The 20400-nt window shown below is 35.1% G+C and overlaps 1 protein-coding gene across 2 annotated transcripts in view; it reads left to right on the forward strand.

Moving 5' to 3' along the window:
• The first annotated feature begins 3650 nt into the window (after positions 1 to 3650).
• LOC121411549 (multiple epidermal growth factor-like domains protein 6) overlaps positions 3651 to 20400 on the forward strand; it is a 46927-nt gene continuing 30177 nt past the window's right edge. The window contains exon 1 of one of the 2 annotated variants that reach the window (XM_041604341.1): positions 3651 to 4291. In XM_041604341.1, coding sequence (XP_041460275.1) covers positions 4179 to 4291 — 113 coding nt within the window. In that variant the 5' untranslated portion in view covers positions 3651 to 4178. The remainder of the gene's footprint in view (positions 4292 to 20400) is intronic. The other variant, XM_041604340.1, reaches the window with a different exon arrangement.

The following is a 20400-nucleotide window of genomic DNA, read 5'->3' on the forward strand; positions in this document are numbered from 1 at the left end:
AAAAAAATCCTCAATGTAAGGAAGAAACGTTCTCAATATAAGGAAGTAAATGTTCTCAATATAAGAGAAAAACTTCCTTAATATAAGGAAAAACGTCCTCCATATAAGGAGGTAAAGGTCCTTAATTTAAGGTTAAAACATTCTCAATATAAGGAAGAAACGTTCTTAAATTAATAGAAAAAAATCCGCAATGTAAGGAATAAACGTTCTTAATTTAAGAAAGAAATCCTCAATATAAGGAAGAAACGTCCTCAATATAAAGAAGAAACGTTCTTAATATAAGGAAAAAACGTCCTTAATATAAGGAAGAAACGTTCATAATTCGAGAGAAAAACATCCTCAATATAAGGAAAAAACGTTCTTAATCTTTAAGAAAAAAAATCCTCAATATAAGGAAGAAACGTCCTCAATATAAGGAAGTAAATGTTCTCAATATAAGAGAAAAACTTCCTGAATATAAGGGAAAAATCCTCAATATAAGGAGGTAAATGTCCTTAATTTAAGGTAAAAACATTCTCAGTATAAGGAAGGAGCTTCCTCAATTTAAGAGAAAAACATCCTCAATATAAGGAAGTAAATGTTTTCAATATAAGAGAAAAACTTCCTTAGTATAAGGAAAAGAACGTCCTCAATATAAGGAGGTAATGGTCCTCAATTTAAGAGAAAAACATCCTCAATATAAGGAAGAAACGTCCTCAATATAAGGAAGTAAATGTTTTCAATATAAGAGAAAAACTTCCTTAGTGTAAGGAAACGAACGTCCTCAATATAAGGAGGTAAAGGTCCTTAATTCAACGTAGAAACATTCTCAATATAAGGAAGAAACGTTCTTAAATTAAGAGAAAAAAATCCTCAATATAAGGAAGAAACGTTCTTAATTTAAGAAAAAAATCCTCAATATAAGGAAGAAACGTCCTTAATATAAGGAAGTAAACGTTCTCAATATAAGAGAAAAACTTCCTCAATATAAGGAAAAAAACGTCCTCAATATAATGAGGTAAAGGTCCTTAATTTAAGAGAAAAACATTCTCAATATAAGGAGGTAAGGGTCCTTAATTTAAGATAAAAACATTGTCAATATAAGGAAGAAAAGTTTTTAATTTAAAAGAAAAAATCCTCAATATAATGAAGAAATGGTCTCAATATAAAGAAGTAAACGTTTTCAATATAAGGAAGAAATGTTCTCAATATAAGGAAGAAATTTCCTCAATATAAGGAAGAAATGTCCTTATTGTAAAGAGGTAAAGGTCCTTGATTTAAGAGAAAAACATCCTCAATACAAGGAAGAATGGTTGAATGATTTTAATCACTTGACTAGAATAACAAGAAGGTCTTCTTGAGAATAAGAAATATTTTCAGTGTACAAAAGAGTGGTGACCAATTACTTATTTTTCAACCGTCGAAATTCAGAGACGGTTGTGTTTCATATTGAGCGCCCTCTCTTGTCAACCTTTTTATAGAAAAAAAATAACATATTTTATTCTCTTTCAAAGTTAGTAAATGGAGCTTATCATAACTGCATTAGGGAATAATGTAGTCAGAATTGAAATAGTGAAAGATGCATTTGGGGGTATATACCAAAGGAAAAGGCACGCTTTTACTTAACGTTTAGCATTTAAAAAAATGCACAGGAGAAGGAAAGCCGCATAATAATCATGTGAAAGACATAAAACGGGCTAAAATCATTTAATGCATGTAGCTTGATTTACTCCTGAGCATAAACAGAGACAATATAGAAAATTCATGTCTGAAATTCATGAAGTCAGCAAATATTATACTAAGTGCCTCATCACAAAGCTAGGGGTGGGGAAAAAGTACAATAGTAATTCGTTGAAATAGATTTGATCACAATATGAACAATAACTTACCACAAACTCACATAAATCAAGGAAAACAAGGAAATTTAAATCTGAAACAACATCATGATTGTCATCTCGTTCTCCCACTAGCTCGTACAATAGTGTTGTTAATGAATAATGATGAAAAGGTTACTATAAATATTTGATTGGTGTAAGGCAATAAGTCATGCGCGGTAAAAAAAAAAACCAATGCATAATATATCAATTGCTGAATAATAGCACGACGAAACCTGAAATAAACAGTGAACTATACACATATAAGCACATGTAACCTGTTCGTTGAAAGGAGAAACTTGGTATTCATATTAAGTCTACTTTCTTATTTTCTCTTTGAAATGTGTAAAATTATATACAGTGATGCATTATATAGATATACATGACAAGTGAATGAAATTGCCCCTCTCCACAATCCAACTACAAAAACTAGTCGCTTCTCTTTATAATGTCATATGGAATAAATCTACGGAGGCTATGCACGGGTTATTGATGTACAGCTGAGATAGAAAAACAAACAAATCCTATAGCGAACACATGCCAAATGCCCAGAGCGAGAAATCTATGTTGTCGCCCATAAAAAAGTAGTTGTACTTTTTTTGGTCTGCATCGAGTTAATTTTCAGTCGATATTATAGACACGTCTTACAATGTTTTAAAACCATGTTAATATGTGCTTATGTAACTTTCTATTGATTTTTTTTAATATAACGATATTTCTTATATGAGTTTGTCTTTACACCCCGTATTCATCATCTTCGTCTCCCTCTCTCTCTCCCTCCCTCTTTCCCTCTCACTGTTTCTCTTTCTCTCATCCTCCACTCAATCTCTCTCTCTCCCTCATCACACCTCTCTCTTAATCGATCTATTTATCATTTATCTATCTATGGAGGTGCCGTGGCCGAGTGGTCTAAGGCGCCTGGCTATACATGAGTCCGGGGTTCGATCCCGGCCGTGGCACCTATGCCCATGAGCAAGGCATTTAATCTACAATGCTCTTTTATCTTGCTTTCAAATAAATGGAAATGCTATAAGCATTATTGGTAACTAGGTGTGCACTTGTTTGTTAAAAAAATCTATCTCTCTATTTGATAAGATTTCCATTGTTGCTATTTTCGCGAGGTCAAATAGTGTTACTATTTACAGAGCAAACCACATTACCAAGCCACATTGTTTATGTTGTTATGCTAGAATAATAATTTTCTATCATATTTTTGTATCCTCAATTTTCTTGTCGCCTTTCGATTCGGTTTGTTTGTGCCACTGTATTCAGTAATTAATGAATGCAGATTAACTCAGATCATTTGAATATCGATGATTAATCATCATTATTCAAATGAGTTCGCTTTGACACTCATCTATGATTTAGGCCTATACGTTCTCATTTTGAATAAAAGTATTAATGATAGTGGGTATTTTTTAAGCGCATGATAACTAATATAGTTCTCTATGCACTTGACAATTGCGAACATACGAAATATAAATGTACCAAAAGAGAGTAAAACTTGTTCAATTATAAAAATTTTACCACCTCTTTTGGTTAATGTTATATACCTTGTTTAACTACTGAACATGTTTGGATGAAAAAAAAACATGCCCGCAGATCTTACACCGAATGTATTCCACGTTAACACATTTCAACATATATTTATGGAATGTTGCACATGCATGCACATAAAAACTTGCGTTCCATAAGAGCGAAAAGTGTAACCTCCACTGAAAGCAGGTACACCACTCTTGCAGCGAAACACCACCCCGTCATGACTCCGTGGATACGCAGAAACTTTCAGCCAGTGAGCAGCAGCGCGTGAAGCAAGTTGATCATCAACTAGCCAATCAGCGACTTCCTTTGCTTGTCGCTAATTCAACCCACATAGTATAGAGGCGAGACAGCTCCACTACCCGTCTGTACTTACAGTGCACTTCATAGATGACAACCCTGCTACGGGGAAAGTCTGGCGTGGGCAGGCTGGCTGTTGTGTGTCGTGTTGGTTCCTCTCTCGCAGCTATCATCTATAATCTCGCCCGCTGAATGTGTGTGGAGGTCATTTTCTAATGATTGCATACCAGAGAAATAAACGCACAAACAAACAGGGCCATTCTTTGTTTGGATTAACCAACTTTACTCACTCGTTGCCTGAATAGATGTGGACCTAAGAACACTTTCAGTACATGCACTGGTCAAACAGCAAGCTCTGGCAGTGGACTTCATCTCATTTTACCCAAAGATGATCGTGAGCTAGCATATTATAATTGAGCACGAAAGCTAGCAGTTGCACTTGGGCGACCGTGATTTCTCACGTTACTTTTTACTGATTTGTGTACCATGGAGCTATTATATTCAGTGAATACCCTCCTTGTTCTATTGGCCTGTTTCTGGTGTCAAGTGTCTTCCACTGGTGTTCTTTCTTCAAAAGGAATCAATGTATGCCAATACACGTAAGTATAATGATAATTTAAAAAAAAATCCTCTTGGCTGTATTTGCATGGTGCAATATAATGCAAATTATTGTTATCATTTATTTATTTCATATTGTTTATTGTTTGTTAACCAGCTTTACTTTAAAATTTATGACTTAATAATAATCCTTTTTGTTGCTTCCACTAAAACAATCAGTGATTATGATATTAACATGTTGACCGTCTTCATAGGTTCATTAATATCGGTTCAAGTCTATAAATACGAAAGTTTGGTGCATAGGTTCTGCGCTATTGTAACTTCTGCTTTTGAAAGCTGATATCTCTACATGTATGCACAGTAAAAAAAAAAAAGCACGTCCTTTAAGCCTGTCACTCTAACAGCAAGTTGTTTAAACTTTTTTGTAATTGTTTAAACCTATTTAACAACTTGTTTAAACGATTTAAACAATAGTTGTTAGAGTGACGAGCTTAAACAACGTGTTTAAAATTTCAAAAAGCGTTTTTACAATGTATACCATCATTCTTCAAGAAACAGTTTTAGTTTAGTTATTAAAAACAAACTGTTATGTATGACAAACAAATCAAACTAAATAAACTTAGGCCTACATATTGCCGTGCTGTAGCATCTATACATAATGCTCCTTCGTTGCTAATGACAATGATTATCTTGACGCAGTTGATAATTGATGATTATAAATACACGTGGAGATTACAATATTTCCCATTTCCTGTGCCAAACAGTCATGCCACCCACTAAAAGATTAGGAAGAGCCTCAAAAACTGTTTCAATATTATCATCTTTGATTTGTGTTAGAATTATCAGTATTTTCACTTTCCGTTCAATGATTACATGATGGTTTCGTCGATTTCATCTGATGTTATTGTTACTTTGTGGCTTTTTCCACCAAAGGGTTTCCTATCAGTTAAAACCGGTAAAATATCATATTTAGACCCTGAACAAAAAACATATATTACATATAAAAGCTATGTGCTTATGATTGAAATAAACATAAAGCAAACACCTGTATAATTATTTTGAATTTCATATTAATGAATTCGACGATTTTTGTTATTAATTATAATAAGACATAGAATTTGTGTAGTGCACTTGACATCTTAGGTAGATGCTCAAGGCACTTCAGTGCGAATTACACAAATGAAAAAATATTATGACGGCAAAAAAATGAGAACATATTCTATAGTTTACATGATTTTATATTAGAAATGTAATTACAGGTGCATATAAGAAAAGTCCTATCATTTTGTTGTGTTAAGCCACATGTAACATCAGCCAACAATCTATCAACTACAGTTATACACCACCATTGGTCTGTTATTAGTTGATTGATTGACAGCTGTCTTTTTGTTTGAGATTCATCCAGAATAATGTTGCATTGCCATGGCAACAAATCAACTGATTTAACCGGATGAGATATTGCTTGATGACATAGCCCTATTTGATTTTATCAGCTTGCTATAACTATGCGTTGATCCTTGCTTGTCTGTTTTCATGCGTTGGCTTTGTTGCCGTTTTCTTTTTCTTTTCTTTTTTTTCTTTTCCTTTTTTTTGGGGGGCTCCTCTAAATTTTATTCTGAAAGATGATGGGTACTGGGTAATCATGTAAATAAGGGTTTCTATGTGAAGTTGAAGATAATGTCTACTCGTACTCTAAAATTGTAATGTTTTAGTAAAGAGTAAAAAGTTCAATAAATTGAATATCTCATCCTCTGTCGTCATTATTCCTATTGACCCCCTGATAAAGAAAATGATATCACAGGGTAATTTACAAGTTTAATTTACAAGGAAGTAGATTTTATCAGATATTAAAAGTCGTTTCCTTGAAAGTTTGAAGATCAATTCCTCCACCAGGATGTAAGCGTCTTCGGTCAGGGATGTCTGTCTTTAGACAAGTAGGCATATGACCGACATTTGCTCCTGCGACAATTGCTCCGGGCTTTATTTCATCTATAAGATGTAGGGTTAGGGTGCTTGTGCCTGTAGCCCAATTGTAGAGCCCTTCGTTCTCTTTTTTTCAAACGACATACTACCTTTTTTTCATTTCAAATTTTTCACACTCCAAAGTAGTATAATTTATGTTTTCTTTTCTGTTTTTAATCATAAATGCATCTCATTGTCATGTCATAATTGTAATGCATTGTTGTTTTTAATTTTACGTTTTATAATGCAAATTTTGATATATTAGCTTTTAGCTAACATATGAAATCTCTTCAGAAAAAATAACCAAACCTTTGCCTCTTATTTTCCTGATTGAATTATAATGATAACATATATCAGACATAAATGAAATATAAATATAACAACAGCAAAAGTTCACTTTAACTCTTTACATGCCAGACGAATTGGAGATTCAATTAAAAGTCGAATTACAGACGAACAAATTTCAGAAACGAGGGACCGTTTTTATTTCGTCGACCCTCTTTTTAACTTTTCCCCTGACAAGCGAATCTGATATGAGTGATTTTCCATTTGTCATCGCGCTTGGAGAAATAGAAATGGTTCGAATCCAGGCGAGGGATATTATTAGGATATCTGGTTTGTTAGCTGTCTAACCGAGGGCATTAGTCGGGAAATGGTCCATTTCCCCCTCCTAGCTTTGCCCCCTTCTCATATTGACTTATTCAGTTTGTACGTGACCCTGTGCAGATAAATACACCTGTATTCCAAGATGTAAATGTTCATTATTATTACCGGTATATATCAACCAAAAACTCAAAATTATCACGCAGACCCCCCCCCCCCTTCCCCAATTTCCGTTCGAAGTTTTATGAGAGTCACGCAAACCCGAAAGTGTACTGGATTGATGAACACTCTAGATTTTAGTCATTATTTGAATATAGAGAGAATATCATAAGTTCTTGTAATTTTTCTTTGAAAATGTGATCAATACCTCGACCATTTTGAGTGGAATGGTCATCAGGAGTTTGGCCACTGTGTGTTATTGATCAAAATCAACCATTTTATTTTTAGAATCTACCAGAATTTTGGGGTCGATATTGACCAGTTTTACCTGTCTGACACCTTCAATAACATATTCGTTATTTTTACCAATTGAAGAATTTTTTATTTTAAGAGTGTGTGAAAGTGTGGACACACTGTGTGAAACGCATTTGATATAGTTGGGCAAAACATGCCCAACTTTTAACCAACCCTGGGCAACATACTGTCCACACAACTATTGGTTAAAATCTGCCGAAATTTGGTATTATAAAAACTAATGATTGGGTTATGAATTTGCTCAATTTAATAACGATTGCCCAGAATATATCTATTTTTTAACCGACATATACATTTCTACCCAACATTTTAAGTGTGCATGTACGCAACACTGCTCAAATTGAATGTGGTCTTTGTTAGTCTTGTTCACACCTTGATCGTGTTGATGGCTCTCCAATGGCTATCCAGACTGGTCAAGGAGTTTCCATATCTGTCTGATCGGAAAGGGCGATAGGTATATGAGCCACGAGGACATCTCAAGTCTCTACAAATATACATGAAAAGACTCGGATTTATTTTATCTGAGGTTTCTCAAGGTTATAACAGATGTAAAAATAGTGATAATAATGAACAGTCGTAAACATATTTTAGAAAATCCACGCAGCTTTGCAATTTGGACCTACATCACTTTAACGTTATTTTGCTGAAGTTGTTTAAAATGTCTTCATCATTTACATTCATAACCAAATTATTTCAGCAAATCACTAGTTTAATTAATTATCACCAATTACTCTTTCATTTGATAAATTGATCAATTGTTTGGGGTATTTTTGCTAAATAATTTATTAACTAGTTTTACCGTTTATTCTTTTTGTTTGTGAATAATTCTTCATGTTTTTATTATTATTCTATTCCTAGTTTGTTCAACATAGTACTAATATATGCAGGCTTATAAAGCTTGCAGGTTTTTTTTCTAAATGTGCCTTTAAACAAAATACAGGAACGGTCGTTAATGCCATTATTGATAATGTGTTCGTTGTGTCATTTTCTGCCTAATCAATTGAAAGAAAGGGAGGGTCATTGACTTTAAACAGTGAAAGTGGTTTGTTACCCTTTTGATTTTTATTACGTAATAAAGAACGTGTAGGTGAATGAATGACAGCCGAACCAAGATTCTCAGCCAAAATTTTAAGTACGAAACAGGTTGTTTGAATCACCACTCATTCTTTGTTTCAGTTGTGACGCAATCATGACGTCTGATAATGTTAGTGTTTTTCAATTACTCTGACCTTCCTAAACGCTAATTAAACACAACTGTCGAAATTAATTCGTTCCTTTACTAATTCAACAGCCACACCAGCGAAGCCTACCCGAGATCGATCAAAGTTGTTATGTTATTTCCAATAGAAAACAATCGGTTGGTTTATAGTTGATTTCGTAGGTGTGACCTGACGTAAAAATGTTACTAAACATCTGTATCCAGTGTAAGCTGGCCTCTTGACAATGAAGCGTTAATTGAGTAATTTTAAGTCACTCAAAAAAATCCGATGACCGGATGCATGAAAAAAGATTTTTAAAGCTACTTTCGATGAATGTTCAATACGAAGTATTTTTTTTTTAAATTATATGATTTACTTTTTTTAAGTGTTGTGATCGTTAGGCCTGTTTAAAAATTTTCATTGACCCAATGATTAAATTTTAATCTTGCAGATTGGGATTTGCTATTTTCCTTTGCGTTCCCTTCCCTTTTTTTCTAAAATGGTGTGATATATTAAATTATCAGAGGTAAAAAAAAATGGAATAGATGAAAAGAACAGCCCCCTTCTTGTGTGATTGAAAGAAGAATTCTGCACGCTCTCTATCTTTATAGAGACACAGGGAGGGGGACGAGGGCAGGGCAAAGGGCTGGGAGAGAACAGTGAACAGGGGCGGGGTTGATGCATTACTATAAGCAGGTGGGGTGGGGTGGTTATGTATTTAACCATCATGGTCATTGAGAATGTAAGGGAGATGCATGCATGATGTGGGAAAGGCACAATGCGGAACCAGGGGGCATTTTTTTTTTTTGCTTGTTAATTTATTTTGGAAACAAGTACCCCTCCACCTCTCGTAAATCCTAGATCTGCTGGGGAGGGGGATTGGTGCTAGTATGTCACTAATAACTGGCGTACAGATGTTGGTCCCCCCCCCCAAAAAAAAAAAAAATTGAAATAATAATGATAAATAGGTAAATAAATAATGAAAAATATATAAATAAATAAGTAAATAAATGAATAAATAAATAAATAAACAAATAAATAAATGAAATAAATAAAAGATTCACGACCAAGAAAAGAAAGTGAGGAAAAAGAGAGAAATTGAAAAGAAAAGGAGTGTCTTGTCAAAATTTAACACAAAAACAGATTTTTGTAAGAAGAGGTAGATTTTTTTGCTCACTGGCGAGATTTTGCCTTATACACCTTGTCTGGGCCCCTCAAAAAACTATGGCTTAATACTCCACCGTCACCAGAAACATAATTTTGGTGTGTTTTTTTTTTGTCAGAGAGGCTTTCAATACCCCCTGTTGGAATGAAGCCATGATCAATATCAACCCCTTTAGATATAATAGAGGAAGGGGCACTGGAAGGAAGAAAGGAAGGGTACGGTTGACAGGGGTAAAAATAGAAGGAAAAGGGATCCTGAACCTAGATTCGTAAGCAACCACTTTACCCAGTGGTTTTGTCGGTTATAGTTCTTTATAGGAACCGAAATAATAACTAGAATTTAATTCGTCATGCGGACGAATTAGGTGGTCTGTCATGATTTTTCATTCAGAGTCGGCTAATGTATAAAATGAATAATTTAGATATGATTGATAATCTGGATTCTAGACATCCTAAGAATAAATTTTGACCATTGCTCAATGTGATTATTAATGTTTCCCATAGACTTTACACGTAAGCAATTTTGAGAATTACAATTCCAATATTGCAAGTGAAAAACGGGCATGATCCCGGCATCTGATCAAAAAGTGGAGGGCACATTACCGAAAGCCCAGAATCTCAGCTATAACATATTAAAAGCTCCGGCAAAACTGACAAGAAGAAATGGAGATATGGCTCACGAAATAGAGGAATGTCGAATCTAGTTTTGAGAAAAAGTCATGTCCCATAGAGATTACACACAAAATACATGTGATATGAAAAAAAACAATTATAATCTGTTTTATCTTGCTAAATTTTAACTTTCATACCTTTTAATTATCATAAAGGATCATGTAAGAGGTGGCAAAAAGAAAAAAAATGAAAAAAAAATCATCTTTTCTACCCCAGGAATCGAACCTCCGCCCTCGAGAAAGCAAGTCAAATGCGTTATCCATTGAGCCACGATATTCCCCATAGAGATTACACGTAAGCAATTTTGAGAATTACAAGTCCAATTTTGCAAGTGAAATACGGGCATGATCCCGACATCTGATCAAAAAATGAAGGGCACATCTCTGATAGCCCAGAGTCTCAGCTACAACATGTTAAAAGCTCAAGGAAAGCTGACAGGAAAAAATGGAGATATGGCTCACGAAATAGAGGAATGTCGAATCTAGTTTTGGGAAAAAGTCATGTCCCATAGAGATTACACGCAAAATGAGGAAAAATGACATGCCTCTTTTCATCGCTGTTTTACGCAATGATGCGTTTCTCAAAACGAATATTCATGTTAACTGAGGAGAAAGAGTACATTATAAACTACAACATATTAAAATCTGGGCGAAAAATGATCTATATTCGAGAAGTTACAGCCAAATTTGCATAAATTTGATGACGTCATTTTTGAAAAAAATGAAATTTTTAGTTTGGGCGCCTATTTGATGACGTCACGATATAATTTAGGGACAATGGTGACATGAAATCAAATCTACAACTAATACTCTATCGATATATGAAAAAAAAATTGGGGGTCAACGGACTTTTTAAAGAGCTACAGTGAATTTACAATAGGCATGTTTTTGCCCATATATGGCCTATAGTGAGAGCTCGCGCGCACACGTGCTGCAAACTTTAATGGGTGTTAATTTCGTTATTAATGGTTGTAGAAGGTTGATCAAGGTATCAAATTGCTCAGAATTTTATTAGCAATGCAATGATATTAAAAGAAACGATTTTTCTGCGTTGTGTTAAGGTGTAACGCGCGGAAACGCGCGCGCATACGTGCGCGCGCGCAAATTTTTGAAATGCTTAAAATGACCTGAAACGTACCCAAAAAATTTTATAGGTCATTTGGACGATTTTTTTACCTTTGACGCGCGCATACGCGCGCGTCATGACCTCTACATGACCTTTGATGACATTGACAGTTGACCCTTGACATGAAGTTAATGTCATGCAAATATTGTTAATTTTTGATAATTGATAATGAAGATATGATCAAATGAAGAATTTTACAAAATGGCGCGTAGATGACGTCATCATGACCATATGACCTTGAAAAGCTTATTTTGCCGTCTCTATGATAGATTCTATATATGACGAAAAAATCAGCAAAATTGATTCAGCCAATTTCGAGAAAAGTTGGCGACAAACATAGGTGCCAAGAATAAAGAAAGAAATAAAGAAAGAAAATTCTGACGAAAACAATAGGTGATCTGTCGTAGACAGACCACCTAATCTCCAGGCGTAGGATACTATACACGAAGAAATGACGCTGAGTGTTCAACAGGTGAGCGGTATCATGTGGTAGCGAAAAATAGATACTGATGACTGCTACAACATGGCGGTTTCTTCACAATGATGGCAAAGGTTGTGATGACGTAGGTTAACAAAGGGCAGGTGAACATGAGCAAGTTGAAGCCCCTTAAATATTTTTGTGTCCATTATCTTAATTTCCTTACTAAATATTGCGGTTCATAGATGACCAATGGAACAGTCCATTTTTATGGCGGCGCCCTTCTAACAAATCAATGAAAATTTACAAGGGAAGCTGGTTGATGTGGTCCTCATTATCATTAATATATTTCTAACATGAATTTTCATATTTTGTCACGAATTATTTTAATAGTTTTCGCCTAGTTTGGTCGTTCTTATTATCATTAGAAAAATTTCATCGCTATTTTCTTTTGTTATTCTGATTCAGTTTTAAAAACATTTCCTATGCCTATGGAGTTGGATGCTCAAACTCATAAGATTTCTGTAGGGATTTCGATCGCGTGTCAACTGATTACGTCTCCGACTATTTATGATAATGTGACATTCATTCCTGTCGGGAGTGCCCTAATGTCATCAATTATGTTTCATTCATCGGATTTCAAATGCAATGTACCCTAAAGATGACAGATTGGTCGCAGAACTACAGGAAGTTTATGATCATTCATTGCCATGTTTGAGTTCATTGTACTATCATTTTTTATTTAGGACTATATGGGAGAAGGCTGAAACACCCCCCCCCCTTCGAACATTCCCCTATCTTACTCCTCGCCCACCCTCCTCTCCCTCTCTTAGTTGTTGCCCTTTATCTTTTTCCTCTCTCTGTCCCCACCCTCTCCTCCCCTCTCTCCCACTCTCTCCATACCCCTTCTCCTATCCACTTTCATTGTCTTTTTTTATCTCACTTTCTCAAATTGACAAAATAACGAAGAGTACTACTTCCTAACAATGGATGAGAAAAAAAGTGCTAGGATTTTTGTGAATGGGTTTGCATACCAATCAGGCGTTAGGGGAAAGAACATGGCGTTGGCCTTTGTGAAAAAATTCTGAAATTTCTGGCGGGGAAGGGGGAGGTGCCATCAAGCCCAACCCCTTGTTTATCTGTATGGCAGCGATGAGGCCCTTCACTACTGATTTTTCTTTACCAGTAAATTTCCCCCATCGATGTTGACGATGATGCAATAGTAAAATCTTTAGACGTAATAAAACATATTCCTGCTAAGTTGCGTAATTTGCAAGGAGTGTTTTCTGATTGACCGTGATTTGACCACTTCTACTTGAATAATTACATGAGTCATTGCATTTTATTCCTCGTGTTTACAAACATATAATCTAATCATGAATGAAAAGTTACGTAACTCTATCGAAAGTGTCAGGCCTTTGACCTACTTATATAGGGCTAATCATGACGTTAGTCATACAACATTATCTCCCCCAACTTCTGATCTGTGAAAGACATTCAAATGCCATTATTATCTCGAGTAGAAAGTTACGTAAGTACAGTGAAGGTATAGTATATTTGACCTACTTCTGGCGCCAACAGTAGTCACTTTAAATTTCTGTCAGAACTTAATCATAAATGGAAATGAACGTAAGTGCAATTGAATTTTAATTAAAGCGTAATCTATGTGACCTACTGCATGTGGGCCATTAGTCATCCAAAATTGATGCGAGACAAGTAAACGAACGCTATCGAAATGGCAAGAAATTATATTTCGAAACAAAATTCCAGAGTTTTTAAAGTTGAGGTAAGTTGACTAATTTTTAGGGCAATTTTAGTCAATTATTTATTAGGCGACTACAATTTCTTACTGCTACTTGTGGTATGATCATAATTCAGCTGTGAAAATTTTACTTTCATGCTTTAAATTAAAGAGAGAAAATTGGCATAAAGTTTACATCCGATGTCCCTGGAAAAGAACAGGGTGGGCACTGTCTTGTAGTATGCTGCTAAATATTGGTAAGAAACCGCTCGTTCTCGGTCCAAAGATGTATGCTTCTAACGCTGTCCATCACAAACATGTCGCCTTCGTGCCTAAAAAGATTTTCAAATACCTCATTATTCCATGGACATTTTTATTGGATTTACGATTCAGAATAGGCGCGAAGTGAAAACACATATTTACACGTGTACTCTGGGGATGCTTAGTCCAGGTCTTTGAAATATTAGGGCTCAGCCTATTCAATGAATATCATAAAGTCTGTGAAGGTCTTGTACGACGACCAGGACGACAAGATATTTTATTTCCTTCTTTGCATTTCCAATAAGAGTTATGATTTTACCGATGGAGATAGAAAGGTTCAGAAGATGTTAGCTCAACTTTCTCAAGGAAGTCTATCTAGCATATTGCTTCATTGAATATGAAAATGATACTTTACAATACAATGTTATTTTTGCTTCTTCGCTTTTCCCTTGTTCGTTTTCTATTTTTTTTTTCATTTATAGATTTGCACTATATGCATGTCTGTAATATGTCTGTAAAGCGCTTAGAGGCGTCGTTCCGATGTAAGTGCTATATAAATGCGGAATATTATTATTATTTTCATATTTTGTTTATCTTTTATTCGTTGTGCTACTTTCATGTTGTATTTTTTTTTTGCATTGTTCACGGCCTTTGCAAAAAAAGCATAATTTAGCTGATAGAAGACTTTTTAACTGAGCAAAATGAACTATCATATATATAGATATAAAATATCAAACAGGCCTACCACTTGTAGCCTGATTCATTTTGCTCAGATTTGAAGACGTTTAGCCTGGCATATTTTGAGCATGTCCGCTTTAGACCTTGTTAACCCTTGAACGAGAAGGGTAGCCCCCCGGGATCGGGGAGATTATCTCCCATATTCGTCATCACATGGGCGGGGGACAGAAACCCGATTCCCTTACAAACACCCGGTAGCTTTAGACCACTGAACTTGACGGTTTATATTAAGTAGGTGAGCTTTGTGGAAAGAATAGATCCTCATCACTCTAAATGAAAGACATGTTAAAGCTACTGTCTTTGCCGAGGATTATTCGTGTTGATCCCGGCGAGGATTAGCTAAAATGGGTGATTCTGTTCTGGAGATGACCCACACCATTTTGAAATATTATGTAGAAATAAGAATGAAAGTAATTATTCTATGAATTATATGATATTGTAGTTACACAACATTCTTCGGTATTATGTTTTCCATAAATTCTAAAAGGTCTAGATATTTTGCTTCATATCAATGACAACATTATATGCCTATATAAGGTATACATGTTTGTGCCCTCATCGGAAATTGTAAATTTGTATAAGTATTTTTATGTCTAATTGCATTTGTGATTTGTAAACCCGGTTGAATCCGTGGACATGGTGAAACAATTTCCTTAACCGTTATCGGACGATATGCCCTAAATTAAAGGGCAAGGAAAGGCCCTAAAACAGTTTTAAATAGTTGTAATGTCCAATATTAAACGATGATAAAAAAATCTCAGACTAAAATGTTCCTTTTCTTTGCTTAACTTTTAAAGTTTTGGTCATAATGATAACGGAATGGTTTACAATTGTAGTAGTAGTAGCGTAGTAGTAGTAGTATAAGTATAAGGCCAAGTAAAAAAAGATAGTAGTTGATCGTCCGGGTTTTTTGAGAGCGGTGATGAGGGAGGTCCTTGCTATTTGCTATCTTACTATTTTTTTTAAGAATACGGAGCCATTTTCTCGGTCCGATTTTTGACATCAGTGATGAGGGAGGTCCTTACTATTTACTATTTTTTTTGCTATTTTTTATTCACATGATTGTCAGGCCATGTCAAGCTCGAATTATGTGATCGATGTATGCTCAATAGTAATAATAAATGATTAGAAATATATATATACATATTATTATACATGTATAAATATCTACGATTGATTGGAAATCTATGAAAATAAAATCTATTGATGAATTATTACTGATGTATACTGGTACTGTATTGTTGTCAAACAGAATGTTCATGTCAAGTGAATAATTTAAACATTTTAATTTATGTAAGGGTAAAAAAATGCATGGGGGTCTTTTTTATTGTCATGGAGTCTTGTTCAATTTTCCAGAGCCAATCTCATTTGTAGCTCTGGGTATGGTTTCGCATCGCAGTTTTCGGGTGCTTGTTCGTTTACATAATGTTTAATACTACTGCTCAATTTTTATTCATTTTTAAAATTGATATTGAATATTAAATCCCTCATTGAATATTCGATGCATTGCCTCCTGACATTAGAAAACTCGCCAGAAAATTCAATGCATTTCACAAATTCACATGTCACGCCAGCACAGTCAATCACATCATCCAAGCACACATGCAGTTCTCCCAACAGAGTCACAAGCACACAATCACCGTAACACACATCTAAGTACAGGCGCTATCACTCACCAAAAAAAACCCGCTGAAATACAAATTACGTCATTAGAATTGATTTATCTGCGCCATATTTCAAGAGCATGCGACGGATTAGTTCAGATTCAGTAAGCGGGGTCCCCGAAAATGCACTAAACATGAAGAAATCCGCGATCTTTTCCGAGTTTGCAAACTTTATTTCCTCGCTAATTTATGATGGTATCTTCAAAATCCAATAAAAAAACAAATCAGAATTTTTTTCTTTCTTGCAATTACGGCGATATCGGACTTTGCAATTGTTTTTGAAGTTGCGAGAGAGATCCCACAGTAATCTTGTTAATTCTTTCGTTATTCAGCAGCCATAAAAATAGTTAATAACAAGAAAATTGATGCTGCAATTAAAAAGGGAAGATGGCGAGGACGAGAAACAACACAATTTTTTTTTTTTTTTTTTTTTTTTTTTTTTTTTTTTTTTAGAAAATAGTAAATAGCAAAAATTTTCATGCGGCGGCCAAAAGTGATGCGCGCGAGGACGATCAACTACTTTCTTATTTTACTTGGCCTAAGTAGTAGTACTAACAATAATGATAATAATATGTATGATAACGGTAATAATAATAATGATAATGATAACAATAATAATAATGATAGTGTAAACTCTTGAGACCCACCTCCTTGACAAAAAAAATGAAAGCTCTGATAAATCGATGTCAGATTTTATTTTTTACCAGACTTTTAACCCAAATTGATTTTTTTGCAGCTCTTCATAAAATTTAACATAATAGGTCTGGTTGTATACTTTGAAAACAAAAAAGTAAAAATTACTACATTTATAGTCGGCTGAGAGCAACAGATATATCAACTACTGATCTCGACATAACCTTACAATATTCTAGTCAGACAGTTAAATATGAATGTGTTCTAATCAAATTCAATTGATGATTAAATTACTGAAATAATAGTTTCATCAAGCCAATTCTTTCAGTTTTACTATCTTCGAGTGTATATCGGCTCAGAATAGGCCTATGGGTACATACTCCATGCATCTTACTATATGCCCCCTTGTGAAATCCATAGGATTATAGATACGGTGACCGTGATAGAAGGGCCGTCTGCACCATCCCGAGTTTTCAAATTAGCGCGCTATTTCTGATCCGGCAAATTATCCCGATCTGAAATATCTCGAGATTGTTTGTAATGCAGACGCAATTATCGCGCTAGTTCGTAGGATTAATCTCGAGATTGCAATCCCAAGTCAACTCGGGTTTATTTGCAAAATAGCGCGCTATTTACAAATTATCGCGCTAATTCGTAGGTGCAGACGCACTCGGGTTTGGACTCGGGTTAATTTATTCATGACCTTCAGTCCATAATGCAATTCGCGTTCCATTTCCGCCTTGGTAAAAAAAACATAAACAGCGATTATACCGAACGCATGCGAAAGTCAACTTTATCATAGCGTTCACGGAGCGTTCATCAATTCCCCAATCAGCAACGATAGTGTCAAGCCCCCGTGAATGGATTTTGGGAGAGACCAGACCGATGGGGGAGGCGCTCATTATCGACGATGGTCATAGTCAATAACAATACTGACGGCATCATGTCGTCTTATTCCTTCGCAAAATGTGAGCAAATAGCATTTCTTTCCTCCCCCCTCTCTCTCCCCCCTCTGTCGTTGCCTCGGAGTCCGCCATCATATTAAACGAAGAATACTTCACTCGCTTATAATTATAGCGCGGCTGAGCTGAGAGGATTGTTGCATAACAACGGTCGAATTCGGCGAAAGAGTACATGTACTTGATTGCATATCGCGGGAAGTTATTCAAAAGCGCGGGCCGTTGAAACTCCAAGATCGAAAGTGCGCATGCTCGGAATATCGGCTTGTTGCCTCGCTCGAGCAAGAATCGCTCTTCGTGCGATGGTGGAGACGGGGTTTCTTGAATCTCGAGATTAATCGCGAAGAGGGCTGATCGGGCTAAAATCTCGAGATTGAGCAAACTCGGGATGGTGCAGCACCGCAGACGCAAATAAACGTCTTGGGGGGTTCGACCCTCTAACGGAAATGCAAACTTCCATATTGCTATCTTGTTCATACAAACTATTAAAGATAATTTATACTGTCTTTTGTGATCAGCGGGGGATGTGCACAAGCCATGTAGACAAACAGCCAAATCAGATATACTTCTGTTTCCCTGTAGTCAAATAAAACCATAACCCAGTGGCATTTTAGGCGCAAGGATATTAATTTATGTACATTATATGGATAGGAATATGTTCGTTCTGAACTTGACTTATCTATAGACGTATATTAAGTTTTGGTAGAGACGCTCCTTTTCAAAGTGTGAATTCATTATAATAATAATAATAATAATAATAATAACTAGCATTTAGTACGCTCTCCATAGTTAACTATATCACAGCGTTTACAAACGAGTTTAAACAAGAGTACATAATAATTACAATAAAAATACATTCAAAAGAAATTAATCAGAAAAGAGGTATGTTTTTAGAAGTTTCTTGAATTGATCTGAAGAGTTTGATGATTTAATGAAAGTGGGTATGTTGTTCCATTCTTTAGAAGCAGTAACACTGAATGTGCGATCACCTGATTTTGTACGAGTTTTGGGTATGGCAAGCAAATATGGGTCTTTAGATGAACGGAGATTAGGGCGAGTTGGTCTATGGGAAGAAAGGCTATCTTTGATATATTTTGGCATCTGGTTATTAAAGGCTTTGAAGACAAAAAGAAGTAATTTAAAGACAATTCTCTTCTTTACTGGGAGCCAATGAAGAGATTTAAGTAAAGGGCCAGGATCATGACGTCGGTCCACCCTAAAGATAATACGGGCTGCCCAGTTTTGTAAACTTTGTAGGCGCTTCAAATACACTTGGGGAACAGATGTTAATAGGCTGTTACAGTAATCTAATCTGGACAAAATATGACAACGAACAGCACTGTGGCAGGTTTCTTCAGTTATGTACTTTCTTATCTGCGATATGTTTCTCAGATGGAATCTGACAGATTTACATAATTGATTAACTTGTTCTAACATATTCATATTACAATCAAAGTAAGCACCAAGGTTTCTAACAGATTTGGATGATACAATAGTAGCAGAACCAATACCAAGGCTAACATCACTAAGGGAACGAAGGTTATGACTTGAACCTATGACAAGAAATTCAGTCTTTCCTTCATTGAGTTTAAGTCTGTTATGAGTCATCCAACTACAGATGTCTGTGACACAAGCACAAAGAGTCTTCTTTGCCTCATCTACACTGCAAACCTTAGGATCAAATGTTACGTAAAGCTGTATGTCATCAGCATAAGTATGGTAGAAGACATTATGATGACGAGCGATGTCTCCTACAGGTAAGGTGTAGATACAGTAGCCGATCGGCCCGAATACAGAATTATCAGATGAAAAGAGGATATCATTAAAAAAAACGCTTACTGTTTGATAGATCATGTAGGTCCATGGATAGATGCAATCGAAAATCTGATAAGATTTATAATTAAATACTCTAAACTTTGAATAAGACTATTTATGATCAAATAATTAAAAACAAGTATTTACTATGTCATGTAATTTTGGAATGTATATAGAATTATCAAAAATAATCTAACATTGTAAAATTTGGAAGTGATTCCTTACTCAAAACCAATGCGATCCTTCAGTATTTAAAAATATTTATTGGGGTTATTTACTCTGTATCTATATGGGATTTATATAGATCCAAGATAAGAGGAATTTATTTGAATTAAAAAATATATATTTATTACAGTTTTGCATTGTTAAAAGTAAGAATATTCATCTCAACATAGAGTATAAATATTATTTACCAGGGAGGGTATAATGCGACGTCACCTCTAGTTCAAATGAATGTAAGGAAATATTAACACAATTCCTAATTAGATTCTGGAAACCACGGGAAGATGTGAAGAAGCGGTCACTAACCGCTGACAGAGGAATTAAATATTAATTAAAGACAGTTAGGCTTTGAATCGTAACTATCTACACCTGTGTGTCTTCGACCTTCTCATAGGCTGGCCACTTTGTTATTACTTAACGACATCCTACATTTAATTTCTCTCAAGTAGGTAAAGATTATTCTAAATTCATTCACTCGTGTCATTAATTTGTATCTCCTG

The sequence above is a fragment of the Lytechinus variegatus genome, chromosome 3 (genome assembly GCF_018143015.1).
Source record: "Lytechinus variegatus isolate NC3 chromosome 3, Lvar_3.0, whole genome shotgun sequence".
In the NCBI taxonomy this organism is placed as follows: domain Eukaryota; kingdom Metazoa; phylum Echinodermata; class Echinoidea; order Temnopleuroida; family Toxopneustidae; genus Lytechinus; species Lytechinus variegatus.